Below are 14,234 nucleotides of genomic sequence, written 5' to 3' on the forward strand. Positions count from 1 at the left end.
TGCATCTCTCGCAGGTTGTAGTGTTAGGTGGTAGGAGGAGAGGGTTGTCTGTGTACATGAAGCAATTGCTGCATTGCCCCAGTATGCCCAGATTCACCAGGTGGACAGGAGAAATCACCAGAAGCTGACCATTGGACATGCCTGGTTTGGTGCTTTTTTTGTAAAGTACAAGAGCTGTTTTCCCTTACCTTAGCAAGGTACTTTGCAATTATAGGCTGTTTAGTGCCTACGATTAATTTCTCCTTATTAACAAGGAGAGTTGAGTGCTTGTATCAGTTTAAGGCTTCCTAGTGCTTTCCAGCAGGTTTTAGAGCAAGTGCTAGTCACAGGGATGCTTAAAGGTAAAATGAAAAAAATGGTTTATCCTGAACACTACAGTGTGCACTAGAGGAGTTAGATGTGAAAGTAGGTAACTTAAGTTTTACCTGTCTAAAAAGTTAAGCTTTAGTGGAGAGTCACTATTTTTAAAACAGCAAGATAGACTGAAAGGGGGTGTTCACTTTTGTATTTTGGTACTATGGAATACAGTAGGATGGCCAATAAATTTAAATAGTTGAAGGGGAGTGATTTCACAAAATGATAATTTTGCGCTTACTCACACAAGCCAGTAAAAGCAGAGAGGAAATGAGATATATGGTCAAATTACCATAAGGGGCAGGCAACTAGAAAGACAGTCGTACAATGACTGAGATCCAAATGGATGTAGTACTATTACTTCAGTACCAAGAAATAAACATGTAATAAAACAAGTGGTAACTGATGGCATAGTTCAAGTAATGAGTGAGTCTGAGGATAGTTTTTATTCATGTTGTGAGGAGGTGGAAGAAATGTTTATTAATGAAGATGAAAATGAAAGTACTAATTTAAATGCATATTTTAAGATCACTGTATCTGCTATTCCTGTATTAAATAAATGTATCCCCTCATTTGACAATGCACGAATAGCACATTTAGTTCCATGATAGAAAACTCAAAACACACAGACTACACCAACACCTCCTATTGAATGGTGACATTCATCCCAACCTGGCCCCACTAATAACTGCCCCACTAACCCACTTAGACCCACTCCCTCTACCTTTCACACCCCTACAAGGCCTCCTAACTCCCTCTTCATAGCTCACCTAAATATACGAATATAAACAATAAAGTGACTCACCTTCATGCTCTCCTAGAAGTACATGCATTTGACATCTTATGTCTAACTGAAACATGGTTAAAAACAGCTACCTGAGACTATGAAATCACCCCTCCAGGATACAATATTTTGAGATTAGATCGCCTGAACAGAAAGGGTGGGGGAGTAGCCATAATATATAAAGCAGGGCTCCAAGTTACTTCCCTAGATATCCACCCACCTTCAGATACCGATACTGAAATCCTTATCAGTAAGCTTCAAATTAACACTTGCAAGTCCATCTACATTATATGCTTCTGTCTTCCTCCTGGTAATAACATCACCACCCTTGAAAATATCCTTAGCTGGCTTTCCACAAACTACCCACAAGAAACCATAGTGCTAGGTGACCTTAATATAGACTGGAATAGCTGTACTACTGTTAATCCTACTAACCACATAGACCTACATGGCTTTTCCCAAACTATCACCTCTCCTACCAGAATCAACAAACCCACCAATAAAGAAGGCATCATAGATTGGATTCTAACAAATACTCAGTCCCTAACATATAAAGCAGGAACCCTACCAGATGACATTAGTGATCACTCAGTAACATATATAATTAGACAAAAGACTAATATTCTCTACCCAACCGCTTATAGAACCACTCGTTCCAATAAGCATTTTAACCCTGAAAGCTTCCAAAATGAACTTAGTGCATATGATTGGTCACCCCTAAAACAACTCCAGCTAGAGGATGCAGTGACATACTTCAGCACCAAATTCTTAGAAATCTTGAACTACCATGCCCCTACTTGTACTCTTAGGAACAGGACAAAAACTGCTCCATGGCTAACAAAAGAAACTAAGCAAAAGATTCCGCTTATAAACAAATTTTGGGCCAAATGGCGCACTACTAAAGACCCAGCTGATCATTTAAAATTTAAGCAGCTTAGAAATACTACTAAAGCATCAATATTATTAGATAAAAAAAACTTCTACTTTCAACTTCAGCAAACTAACCAACATAAACCACAAAAATTCTGGACAGGTATCAATAGACTCCTACATCCAGGTCACTCCATGACACCAACCCCATCAGGAATAGCCCATGAGAATCCCAAACAAATTGCTGATGCCTTTAATACCTTCTTTACTGAAGCCATCCAATCACTTGCTAACTCTCTACCTCCTGTATCCTCTAATCTGCCCTCCTCCTCAATTAACTTACTGCCTTCATTTCAACTATAACTTGTTCCTACACCCCTCATCTGTACCCTTCTTCAAAAACTCAAACCATCTACCCCCTCTGCTGACCTACTACCTGCCAAATATCTGCAAATTGCAGCTAAAGTTATAGCATACCCTATTTATATCCTAATAAATAGAACCATAACAGAAGTCACCATCCCATCCATTTGGAAAATCTCCCATATAATCCCCCTACACAAAGGCGGTAATTCAATAGAACTCTCTAACTTTTGTCCAATTGTCTTACTCTCTACGTTAGCTAAAATTATGGAAGTATGCATCCACCGTCAACTGTTAGACACCTTCTCCAGAATAGCCTATTAGCTAACTCTCAGCATAGCTTTAGGCCTTCCCATAGCACTACCACGGCCCTCCTATCCTTTTCTGACCAAATTAACAAAAAACGTAACAGTAACACTCTTTCCTCCACAATCTTTATTGATCTCTCAAAAGCATTTGACATGGTCAGCCATCAGCTACTGTTGAATATACTTAAGTCCCTCTCACTTGATACACAGGCACTATGTGGTTCAAGCCCTACTTAGATAACAGGCAACAGGCAGTGCTTTGGGATAATAATCTATCTAACCACCTTCCTGACACCCTTGCTGTACCCCAAGGTTCAATATTGGGCCCTCTTCTATTCTCAATTTTTATCAGTGATCTAAATGTAAACATCCCTCAAGCTACTTGCATACAATATGCAGACAACTCCACATTAATATGCTCCGCTACTAGTCCATCTGAACTGCAGTCCCTCACCCAAAATGTCTTTGAATTAGTAGAAAAATGGTTCTTACAGCGCTGTTTCCTCCTTAACCCCAAAAAGACAAAATTATTGCTCTTTACACCCACACAAAAGTCCACCCCAATTGACTTCATTATCAAATGTAATAACGGCACTGTCATATCTACTGACACTACCACCAATAGATCACAACCTTAACTATGATACTCATATCAACACCACAATAAAATCAGTTAACAGAAAACTAGGCTCCCTCTATAAGATTAAACCCTTCCTTACTCCCATAGCTAGAACTACTGTTGCTCACACCCACTGTATCTCAACTCTCCTCTATGCCTCTCTTATATACACTAATCGAACTAAAAGCAACCTCAACAAACTGGCAACCTCCTACAGTAACATTGCCAGATTTGCAACTGGCTCCCCTTTTAGAACCCACCACTGCCAAAATCTAAAACAACTAGGTTGGCTGGAGCTGCATAATCAAATTAAATTCTACCAACTTATTGTTGTCCATAAGACCCTTTATCATCCAAGCAATACACCAATACTCATGAGTCTAATCACCCCATATAAAAATATTACAAACCTATGCTCAGCAAATAAACTACTGGTATCTAGACAAAAACCCAACAATAAAGCAGAGGATTCACTTTTCTCTAACACTGTGGGAAAATCTGAAATCTACTTCCTGGTGAACTCACATCTCTGTCTTCAACTCCACTATTAAAAAAAAAACAAAAAACTCAAAATATACCTTACAACCCACTGGCTATGCCCATGTACCAACACAGACTAAGAATCCTCTTCCTGTTGTCCTAGGTTCTTTCACTAAATACTGCTTACTTCATTGCTACATTTAAGTCCATCACCTTCCTACACCTCTGTTAAACTGATCAGTTAGCTAAACTTGAGACTGTATAAAGTCCATTCTTCTTAGAAGTTATTATAGGATAGGATGATCGTACCCAGCTAGGACTTTATGAATGTGTCACTGTCTTTTAAATAATGCGTCCCTGCCTTGTAAATAATTTTTTTTCTTCTGTGATGTATATCCAACTTGGACTTTAGAAATGCCTCACACTCTTCTAAATAATTTTTTTTCTTCTTTATTGTTTGGTCTTAAAAAAAATGTTTTGTTATCTCTCATGATTACTTTGTTACTATGTAAACAGCTGTATTGTCTGATAAGTGAACTGTGTGTGTGTAGTTGCAACTATCTGTTTTTGTTTTTTTTTTTTTTTATGTGGAGCCTCTACTGAAAATGGACATATATCCAGTTAGACTAGCCCGGTCAACAAATGTAAAATAATAAAAAAAAAAATAAAATAAATAAATTAAATATCTTAAAAAATAAAAGAGATGTAAGTTATAATTTAACATTTAGAGAATGGCAGGCTTTAAAAGAATTACAAAGTCGGAAAGACTTAATAATAAAGTTAGCCGATAAAGGTAATAAGATAGTAGTTATGAATGTAATTCAATATTATACAATGTGCATGGACCTTTTAGAAAATGAGGATGTATATGAAAAATGTGGTATAAAAATTTATGAACAAGCTTTAATAAATTATGAAGTAATGTTGGATAAAAATGTGAGGTTAGGGTATTTTACTGAAAAGGATGTAAGAGACAGACTGCTTGATAAAAACAGTGAAAAGGCAATTTTTTTTCTCTCTGCCAAAAATACATAAACATTTGGAGAACCCTCCAGGCAGGCCTATAATATCGGCCTGTAAGTATTTTCTACACAACATTGGTTTGGTGTTGCATAAAGTGTTATTACCATATGTGCAAAAGTCACCTGTGTAGGTACAAGACAGTTTTGATTTTTTGAAAAAAAAAGTTTCTTCACTTGTATGGAATGGAAACAAATATTGGTTAGTTCTCTATGTGAAAAGTTTATATGCATCGATTAAACATAAGGATGGGTTAGAAGCCATCAGATATTTTTTGGGTGGTACTCCTTTTTTCAATTTTATAATTGAAATGGTAGATTTTTGTTAGAAAAATAATTATTTTTATTTTGACAACCAAATGTATAGACAGAGACAGGGCACGGCCATGGGGGCAGCTTTTTCCCCCATGTATGCTAACCTGTTTATGTCTTTTTTTGAAATTACTTTTTTATGTAAGTTGAGTTTTATGAAAAAGAATGTTGATTTTTATTTTCAATATATAGATGATTTGATTTTTGTGTGTGAAGGTGGTTGGACAGAAGTGGAGAATTGTATATCTGATTTGCATAAAAATCCATTTGGCCTGTCTTTTGACGCCCTACAAAAAGTACAAAGGTTATTTATTTGGATTTAGTTTTAGAAGGGAAAGAGAATGGAAGCATCATGTATACACAGAACATTTGAAGATGGTAGTCAATACCTTCATGCCACCAGATGTCATCCCCCCCCCATGTTTTGAAGGCCTTAGGATATGGGGAGTTGCTAAGGATAACCAAGTTGTGTAGTGCCAAAGATCTAGTGTCACAGGAAATGAAACAAACAATAAAAATGTTTCTGAGTTGAGGGCATGATTTAAGTTCCATACAGGAAGCCCAAGATAAGATAGTAAATGGGATGAGGGCAGATAAGGGAAGGGAAAAAAAAAACATGGGACATCGTAGATATGAGAATAATAATAAGAATGATCGGTGTACGATTCACCCAGTATATCATGTGTCAGTCTGCAATGTTAGTAGTAAAGCAATTGTAGATTTGATTAGACATTACTGGACGTATTTAGTACAAGACAAATTTTTGGCTACAATTTTACCGAAACAACCATTTTTTTCATACACTAGAGGAAAAAATATAAAAGATATGGTGGGCCGTGGCACCTTTAGTATACCAACAATGGAGATTGGAAGACCCTTGTCAGTTAAGGAAACATTCATATGTGGCAAATGCAGTATATGTGCACATATAGTTAACACAGTCCACATTATTAATAATGTGAAATTTTCATCTGGGGGAATATAGTCTTGTGAAAGCAAAGGAGTGATATATGCTTTAAATTGTCCATGCCATTTGTATTATATAGGGGAGACCAAGATAAAGTTTTGTGTTAGATTCATGGAGCATTTGAGAGATATAAAAAAATCTAAGTGAAGATAAAATAATATCCCTTCATTTTAAAACTCAACACAACAGTGATGTTAATTTGTTGCATGGTACTGTTTTGGAACAAATTACATGTATAGAAGGTAATGAAGATATATTAAAACAAAAATGATTATATAAAGAAAGTATATATATTTTAAAATATAAAACTTTAGTTCCTACAGGCTTGAATAATGAGCTAAATTGGAAATGTTTGCTTTAAATTGGATATTGTTTTAATTGATTGTTCAATTTAATTGATAAATTGAATGTAATTTAAAATTTGGTATATAAGGTATGTTTTTTGTGACTGTTTTATTCCTTGAAGGTGGTATCACCGAGGCGCTAGAATAAAGAAAACTTGTTTTATTACATGTTTATTTCTTGTTACTGAAATAATAGTGCTATATCCATTTGGATCTCAGTCATTTTGCCATTTTGGAGCAGAAGAGTAGGTTTGGTTGTGGTGTTAGAAGGACAGTGGTGTTTAAGAACACAATAGTAACCGGAAGGGAGGGTGGGGAAAGCATTTCTGCATGACTCACAAGAGACAGAGCTGTGGTCTCTTTTTAAGTTTTAATATGCAGTTAAAAGCAGAAGACAAGTAAAGCACACGGTAAAGAAAACAAATCACAGTATTCAAAATAGAAAAAGGCAATAAAGTAATACAAAATACAACAAATAAAAAGCAAACTAACCTTTCCCTCACAGCAAAGTGTAGCAGAGTCTGGGTGAGCCTTTCTAGTAAAGCTCTGAAATGTTTTATTTTACCCCTTAAATAGAAGGTTTAGTTCCTAGCTCCACCTTCTCAGTTCATAGATGATTAACCTTAACTGACCTGTTCTATTTTACGTGTGAGTCCTTAATTGATCTGTTCTGATTTCTGCCTGACTCACAAGAGACAGAGCTGTGGTGTTGTTTCAAGTTTTAATATGCAGTTAAAAGCAGAATACAAGTAAAACACAAGGTAAAGAAAACAAACCACAGTATTCAAAATAGAAAAAGGCAATAAAGTAATACAAAATACAACAAATAAAAAGCAAACTAACCTTTCCCTCACAGCAAAGTGTAGCAGAGTCTGGGTGAGCCTTTCTAGTAAAGTCTTGTAAGAGAAGCATAGAGTTATATGCCAGGATGCGGAACACTGTAAATGAAGAGCACTTAGAAGATGTGGAAAACAGGTCCCTTGCAGATTGTTTCTTATTGAGGCCATGACAGACTGACTTAAGACATAGTAAAAATGTTTTAATCAGCCATGGACATGAATATCACCATTGTGGCGGGATGTCCTTACTGATTTTCCAGACTTTTCTTGGACTTTTACTAATTGCTGTGCAAGTACACTTTAAGTGCACAAAGTTCATCCACGTGGACTGTGCCACTCTTAACAAAATATTTAGTGTTATGAACTATATTTGTAAGGAATGGTCCCCAGAAATGGTTTATGAAATGGTTTTAGTGTCTAACTTTCTATTTTCTAATGAAGTTCTGTTTATCATTAAAGAAGAATGGAAGCGCTTAAAGATTTTGTTTCCCATGTGTTTGCCATTCCCATCATGACTTGTTTAAGTTTACTTTGGGACAGTTTTTTTTTTTTGTTTAAGAATTCAGAAGTGTCACAAAACAAAGCAAAACAGAACAAAATGACATCAAAATGTTCACATCCCCTCCATATCCAACATGCACACACTGGTTTACAGAATGATGTGTTTGAATATTCATGGACACTATTATAGCCTTCAACCAAGAGAATAAACCAATGCAATATTACAGTTTCTTAATTTCTGAGAACTGCATGAAGGAGAAAGGCCATCAAAACGCAGGCTTCTTAATCAATTAGTAAATGTTCGGACCAGACCAAATATGTAAGGAATTCTTAGATAGTTCCAAGGAATTACTCTGCCTGGCCTGTAGTGACAGTCTTTTTCAAGATCTTACTATACTCTGGATAATAAGTTTTGGTCATAATGAAGATCTGCACTTTGCTGTTCGAAAAGTTCAGCTAGATACCTTTATTTTTGCAGATCAAATCGCAATTGATAGAATCACTAATTCAGCACCAGTGATGTTTGTTGTTCCTTAACTGGAAAATGAAGGTGTTTCTGGACTTACATGAGAATTTTGTTCAAAGAGATGCAACAGTGCAAGCATTTTAAACAAAATAATGAAATCAGTGGACTAGCATGAGTTTTAGTACTTGCAGGTACATGTAAGCAGGTTGCTATAATATAGGCTTATGTCAGCCAGGAAAAATTGTTTTGAGGAGAGAACCTGTAATATGCATAATAGTTGAGGTTGGTTTAGAGGCCCTTCTCAAATCATGAGTGCTCAGATTAAAATGGTTGAGCATAGTTGTTTGAGGTGACATTTGCTCACGTCCTGTTGCTATCTTTGCAGGTAAGTGAGCCTGTGGTGCTAGTAAGCTGCTAAGCTTTCCTTCACTTCCTCCTGGAGACAAGCGTATCATTACCTGTCACTGATTTCTCTTTCTGTGAAGATGCAGCAGCCTCACAGTAAGAATAATAAAGTAAGACATGTCTGGGCTTGCCACTCCTGCAACAGAACCTGGTGTTAAAGCAGCAGAACCTCAAGTACAGAACTCTGAGCTTGTTATGTAAAGTCACCTAACGAACCTACCCAAACCATTCCACCAACCACAGTAGTGCTTTAGAGGAAAGGGGGAATATAGTATAAGCTGAAAACATTTGAAATTTGAGATCTGAAATCAAGTATCCCTACATTACTGAGAGTTGTTACTCTGTTGGTAAATAATGATCTAGAAAAGTATAAGCGATACTTATAGTACTAATGTAATATTCAGAATGTATTACAGCATCCAAATATTCATTTATGTACAACAGTACATTTGTGCACTTTTTGACTAAACTAGATGTGAATTATTTTTTCTTTTATACAGTTACCCTCAAGCTATAGCTCTAAAATCAGAAGAAGTGTACTGATGCTGTCCGATATCATGATGTAAGCACATGTTTTGGGCACCTGTGTTCATAAGTAAATGTCAGCATCAACCTTCACTCTATTTTTATGTATTATTTATAGTGAGATCAATTGCATTTTTTGTTTATTTGTTAAATGCTATATAGAATTTTTTTTTTTTGTGCAAGCTGCCTTCCAAATATTGTTCATGTGTTCTTAAATGCATTCTTTATTAAAAAGGGGTCTCAAGTAAAAGTTGAATTTTACAACTATTATTAACTAAGGAAACCTTTTTTTCTTGTAAAGGGAACATTCACTGATACACCTGCTAGCACCATTCGAAGAGTAATTGCATCAAGACTAACAGAGTCTAAAACTACGGTACCCCATTCATACACATCCATTAGCTGTAACATTGATAAGGTTCTTCAGATGAGAAAGGACCTGGCTAAAGGTTAGTGGTGAACTGAATAATACTGCATGCATTTCCTACTTGTGCTGTATTTATGAGCATACTGAAATAAGTAACAGCATGACACCTGAGAAGAACACACAAGGAGATATGTTTTATACAGCCACATGTATGTACAGATGTATGTAATGTAGAGATTTCTTGTTTACGTTCTGTTTCTTTGTTACTGTGGCACAAGTGTTGTTTTTCCCACAAAAGGCGATCTGGAGGTAGTGCTTGCTTAAGTGGCTTGCTCAGCCTCAGAGTCACATAGCTTTCAAGTGGAAAGCAGAGAATTAGATCAAGGACTTTTCAGTGAAGCTCATAATAATCCATTAGCCTTAATTCCGATAATTTGACTGCCATACCAGACCAGGTCATTGAATAGAAGACTATTTATATGCATAAGTTATATATGTTTTCTTTGATGAAATAGCTTGCTAATTTTCAGTAATTCTAAACAATGTCTGTGGACTGCATTAACTGTGCTTTGTGTTTTGGGGAGGTATCTAATACAAGTCCATTGTTATAAAGCACATTAAGAATCATCCATTGTTACCTTATGCACACTAATTCTGTCAGAAGCACTTGTTAGGAAAATAAACTCATATATTCATAATATACTGGCTGTTATGAAGGATCTTGAAAGAAATACCTTCCCTTGGCCAGTTAACACCAAACATTTCTTGACCATGTGTATCTCTATTTCTTTGCTTACTTACACTAGCTGTCCAGCCAGCGATGATCTTTTGTAACTTCATCTTGTGTATATGCTGTGAAACAGTTCTCTTTTCCTTTCTTTAACCACGATCAACACCAGAGTTTCACAGAAATGTGTTCTCAGCCCACTATTATTCACCATTCTGACCTATGACTGCTATCCTAAGCACAAGTCCAACCATATCATCAAGTTTGCTGTTGACACCACAGTCGTGAGGCTCATCACAAAGGAGGATGAGTTAGTGTAAGGGGAACAACCTTAACCTGAATATAAGCAAGACCAAAACGATTATCATCGACTTCAGGAAAAGGAGAACAAACCACCCAGTACTCAGGATCAATGGCGAGAGTGTGGAGAGGGTTAAGAGTACGAAACTCCTGGGTGTACACACATCAAAGGATCTGTCATGGTCAGGAAGCACCAGCCAACTGATCGGGAAAGTGCACCAATGCCTACACTTTTTAAGAAGGTTGAAAAAAGCTAAGCTTCCTCCTCATATTCTCTCCACCTTCTATATAGTGTGGTTAGGGAGTTGCACAGTTACAGAAAGGAAGGCGCTACAAAGAGTGGTGAGGTTCCAGTCTTCCATTGATACAGCATCTTTATTCTGCAAGAAGCATCTGAAAGGCCAGCAAAGTAATATAGGTGAACACGCATCCTAGGCATGGACTGTTTAAGCTTCTGGCATTGGGCAGGAGATGTCTCAGCATCCTCTGTAGGACTACTAGATTCAGTAACAGTTTCTACCCTACAGTGATTAGACTTCTGAACTCAGGCACTAGTTGCAGGGGTCTGAACACATAATAAATCAGCTTTTATTTATTTGTGCAATATATACTCACATATATTCCAAGTAAGTGCAATATTTATTTATTATATCCATAGTCAGTATTATTTAACTCACTCAAGTGCAATATTAGACAGATAACGTAGGCATTTCAGTCTGTAGTGTGTTTTGTGTTACTTTAAATAGGGTAGTTATTTTAACTCAGGGGAGGGTATTCGTTTTGTATATGAGTGTTGGTAAATGTCTCTGCTGTTTTTTCATGTATTGGGAGTAGTACTGCATTTCTTAGTTATGTTTATTCATCTGCCTGTATGTGTTGTTTCACTTTCCTTTGTAATCTGAAGAATTGAGCTGATGCATGAAATTTCATTTAGGCTACACATGTGTATTTCTAAATGACAATAAAGTTTACTTTGACTTTATTATCTTCTTAGACCAAAAAATAAAACTTGGATTTTACCACAGATAGTAGTATTTCTGAGAAAGAGATCTGTTTTGTACCTCAAAGAAGATACATTAATATGAATTTAGGCCCAGTACCATTTTCCTAAGCGATGTAAACTATTCAGCTATAGACTGGGAAACCTAAACCACCACTAGTGCACAAACACAAATATTTCTGGACTTTTTCAATACAAATACCCTGGAAAAATTAGTCAGAGTATCCACTAGAGGGAGTAGCATCTTGGATTTTGTCCATACTGAAATGAAAGCATCTCAATGCACCATCCCTTGCATATCTTCATCACTTGTGAGGTCTGACCATAAAGCAGTCTCCTTCGAAATAAAACTGAAGCCAGAGATCCCTTCTACCCAAGGTACCTTTAGAAATTTCTTTAAGACCAGCTACCTACTCATAGGTGATACAGTGGAAAGCATCAAATCCCCACAACAGCCAGTTAACTCCACTGAATACACAGAAATGTACACCACCACACTATACCAGCATGTAAACAGCATAGATGCCGCTGTACCCCACAGGAACAAATGCAAGGCAAACTCAATAAACAAACTGGCGTTATTGCCTGTCTCATTTTGCGAGGGACACTCCCTCTTTGGGCAGTTGTGTCCTGCAAAAAAATTGTAAAAATGGCAAATGTCCTGAGATATTAGAACAAAATTATTTTCTATATTTTATATAATAGTTCCATAAAACAGTTATTCTGTATCTGAAACACCTAAATCTTATAAGAAATAGAATAAGCAACTAAAATGCTACACGAATAAGCTTTTATTTAGCAAAAAACTGAAGTTATGTCCTTTGTACTGGCCCTGGGTATGTTTTGCCCTGCAAAATCTGACATTTGTACCAAAAATGTCCCACTTTGGGCATCTGAAAAGGTAGCAACCTTAAAACAAACCCACGTGGTGGAATCACAGTATCAACAGTCTTTATAATAAAAGGAGAATAATTTTGACCAAAGTAAGTAGAGTAATTTCCAGATTGATGGAGTCCTTGTCACTGAATTAAACAACTCAGGAGCTTAATAAAATCCACCAAAGCCAAGTCTAGGGCTAAAATAGCTACCCGAGCTAAAAATAATCACAAGGCATTTTTAAATTATGTTTGCAGTCTGAAAAGCACAATGCAGCATTGTGCTGAGCTGATTGTAAATGATGTTACCTACACTGAGGCTGAAGATATAACTAGCCTACTGGCCAATAAATTTAGCTCTAATTTTACCCCTCTTTCTCCTCTGTCTGTCCCTCAAGATATACCTGAAACTGGCTCACCTCCAGCTGTCACACTAGGCCAAGCCCTAAAAATGCTATCAAAAGCTCAAAATACTGCATAAATGGGCCCTTAAAATAGTCTCCACACAGCTATTGTACCAAATGAATGGAGGATAGTTATGGTCATTCCCCTGCATAAGGGAGGACCTTCCACAGACCCATAAGTCTGACCAGCCTCATATACAAAGCCGTTGAAAGACTTATCATGAAATTAATCAATCAGGACATATGGAACCTCCAAACACTGGACCCATCTCAAGTTTGGATTCATCAAGGGCAGGTCATGCTTACCTAACCTAGCTTAACCTAGTGGATTTGTTTGAAAAGGTCACCAAAGAAATGGATAAAAGCAAAATAGCACACACCCTGTACCTCAACCTGGCAAAAGCTTCCCTCTCAGGCATAGTAGAAAAGTTAAATAAACTGGGAATAACCCCCTATATCACACACTGGATTGTCAACTGATTCACAGATAGGATTCAGATAATTAAAATAGGGTATGTTACCTCCACAAAGAGACCAGTCACCAGTGGAGTCTCCCAGGGTTCTATACTGGAACCTCTCCTGTTTGGCATCTACTTTTCTGATGTAAATGCCAATACCAGGAGGCTCTGGCTGACTAAGTCTGCAGATTACTGCAAGCTAGGAACAGTCTTTGAATCCCAAAAAGGCTCAGCCATCCTGTAAGACGGTTTGTCTCAAATAAATGACTTGTGTCAAAATCATGGTCTGAAAATAAATGCCAAAAAAATTTAATTATTGTATCCTTTGGGAAGTCATCTACCTCAGGGAACTACCACATTGACAGTATGTTCGTAAGAGTTGAAATTATTGTTCTGCATTTGTGAATTTATGTGTACAGTGACCTAATATTTGACCAACCTGTGTCTATTGTTGTGGGAAAGTCCTTCTATATTGCACAGTTTATAAACAAAGGGATCGTGTCTAGATCTCAGAATGTCAATGATCTGAAGTAATTTATTTCATTTGGTCTTCAACCTGTGGGATACGGGATCCGTATTGGATCCGAGCTGGCAACTTTACTAGCATCTGCTCTGAGCTCCAAACTCTTCCCCTTACCCATAATACACCTCCACTACCTTCCAACCCCCAGATGTCATTTGCAGTGGCTAGCTGAAGCATCGTGATCTCCAGACCTCCAGGTTGTAAGTGGGTGTAAAACTTTTAGAAAATCTTTTTTTCTCTCTAAACTTTAGGTAGTGATAGTGTAAGTTCCCCTTTCTCCTCCCCTCACTTGGTGCGTCAAGTTTTCTAATTTTAGAGTTGTTAGCTTAGTTTAGAGTAGTTGTGTGTGTTTTTTGCTTCCCCCTATCTGTTCTGTGTGTGAGTGTGGTGAGTGGGTGTTTTCATTGAGAAAGATATAATATTT

General features: G+C 36.9%; 1 protein-coding gene across 2 annotated transcripts in view; it reads left to right on the forward strand.

Annotated features, from left to right (window-relative positions):
- PDHX (pyruvate dehydrogenase complex component X) overlaps positions 1 to 14,234 on the forward strand; it is a 1,629,376-nt gene that overhangs the window by 1,136,482 nt on the left and 478,660 nt on the right. For both annotated transcript variants that reach the window (XM_044082641.1, XM_044082640.1), the window contains one exon: positions 9,458 to 9,605. In XM_044082641.1, the coding sequence (XP_043938576.1) occupies positions 9,458 to 9,605 (148 nt within the window). The remainder of the gene's footprint in view (positions 1 to 9,457; positions 9,606 to 14,234) is intronic.

Source organism: Protopterus annectens, chromosome 9.part0 (assembly GCF_019279795.1).
Source record: "Protopterus annectens isolate FY-2018-M chromosome 9.part0, PAN1.0, whole genome shotgun sequence".
Lineage (NCBI taxonomy): Eukaryota > Metazoa > Chordata > Ceratodontiformes > Protopteridae > Protopterus > Protopterus annectens.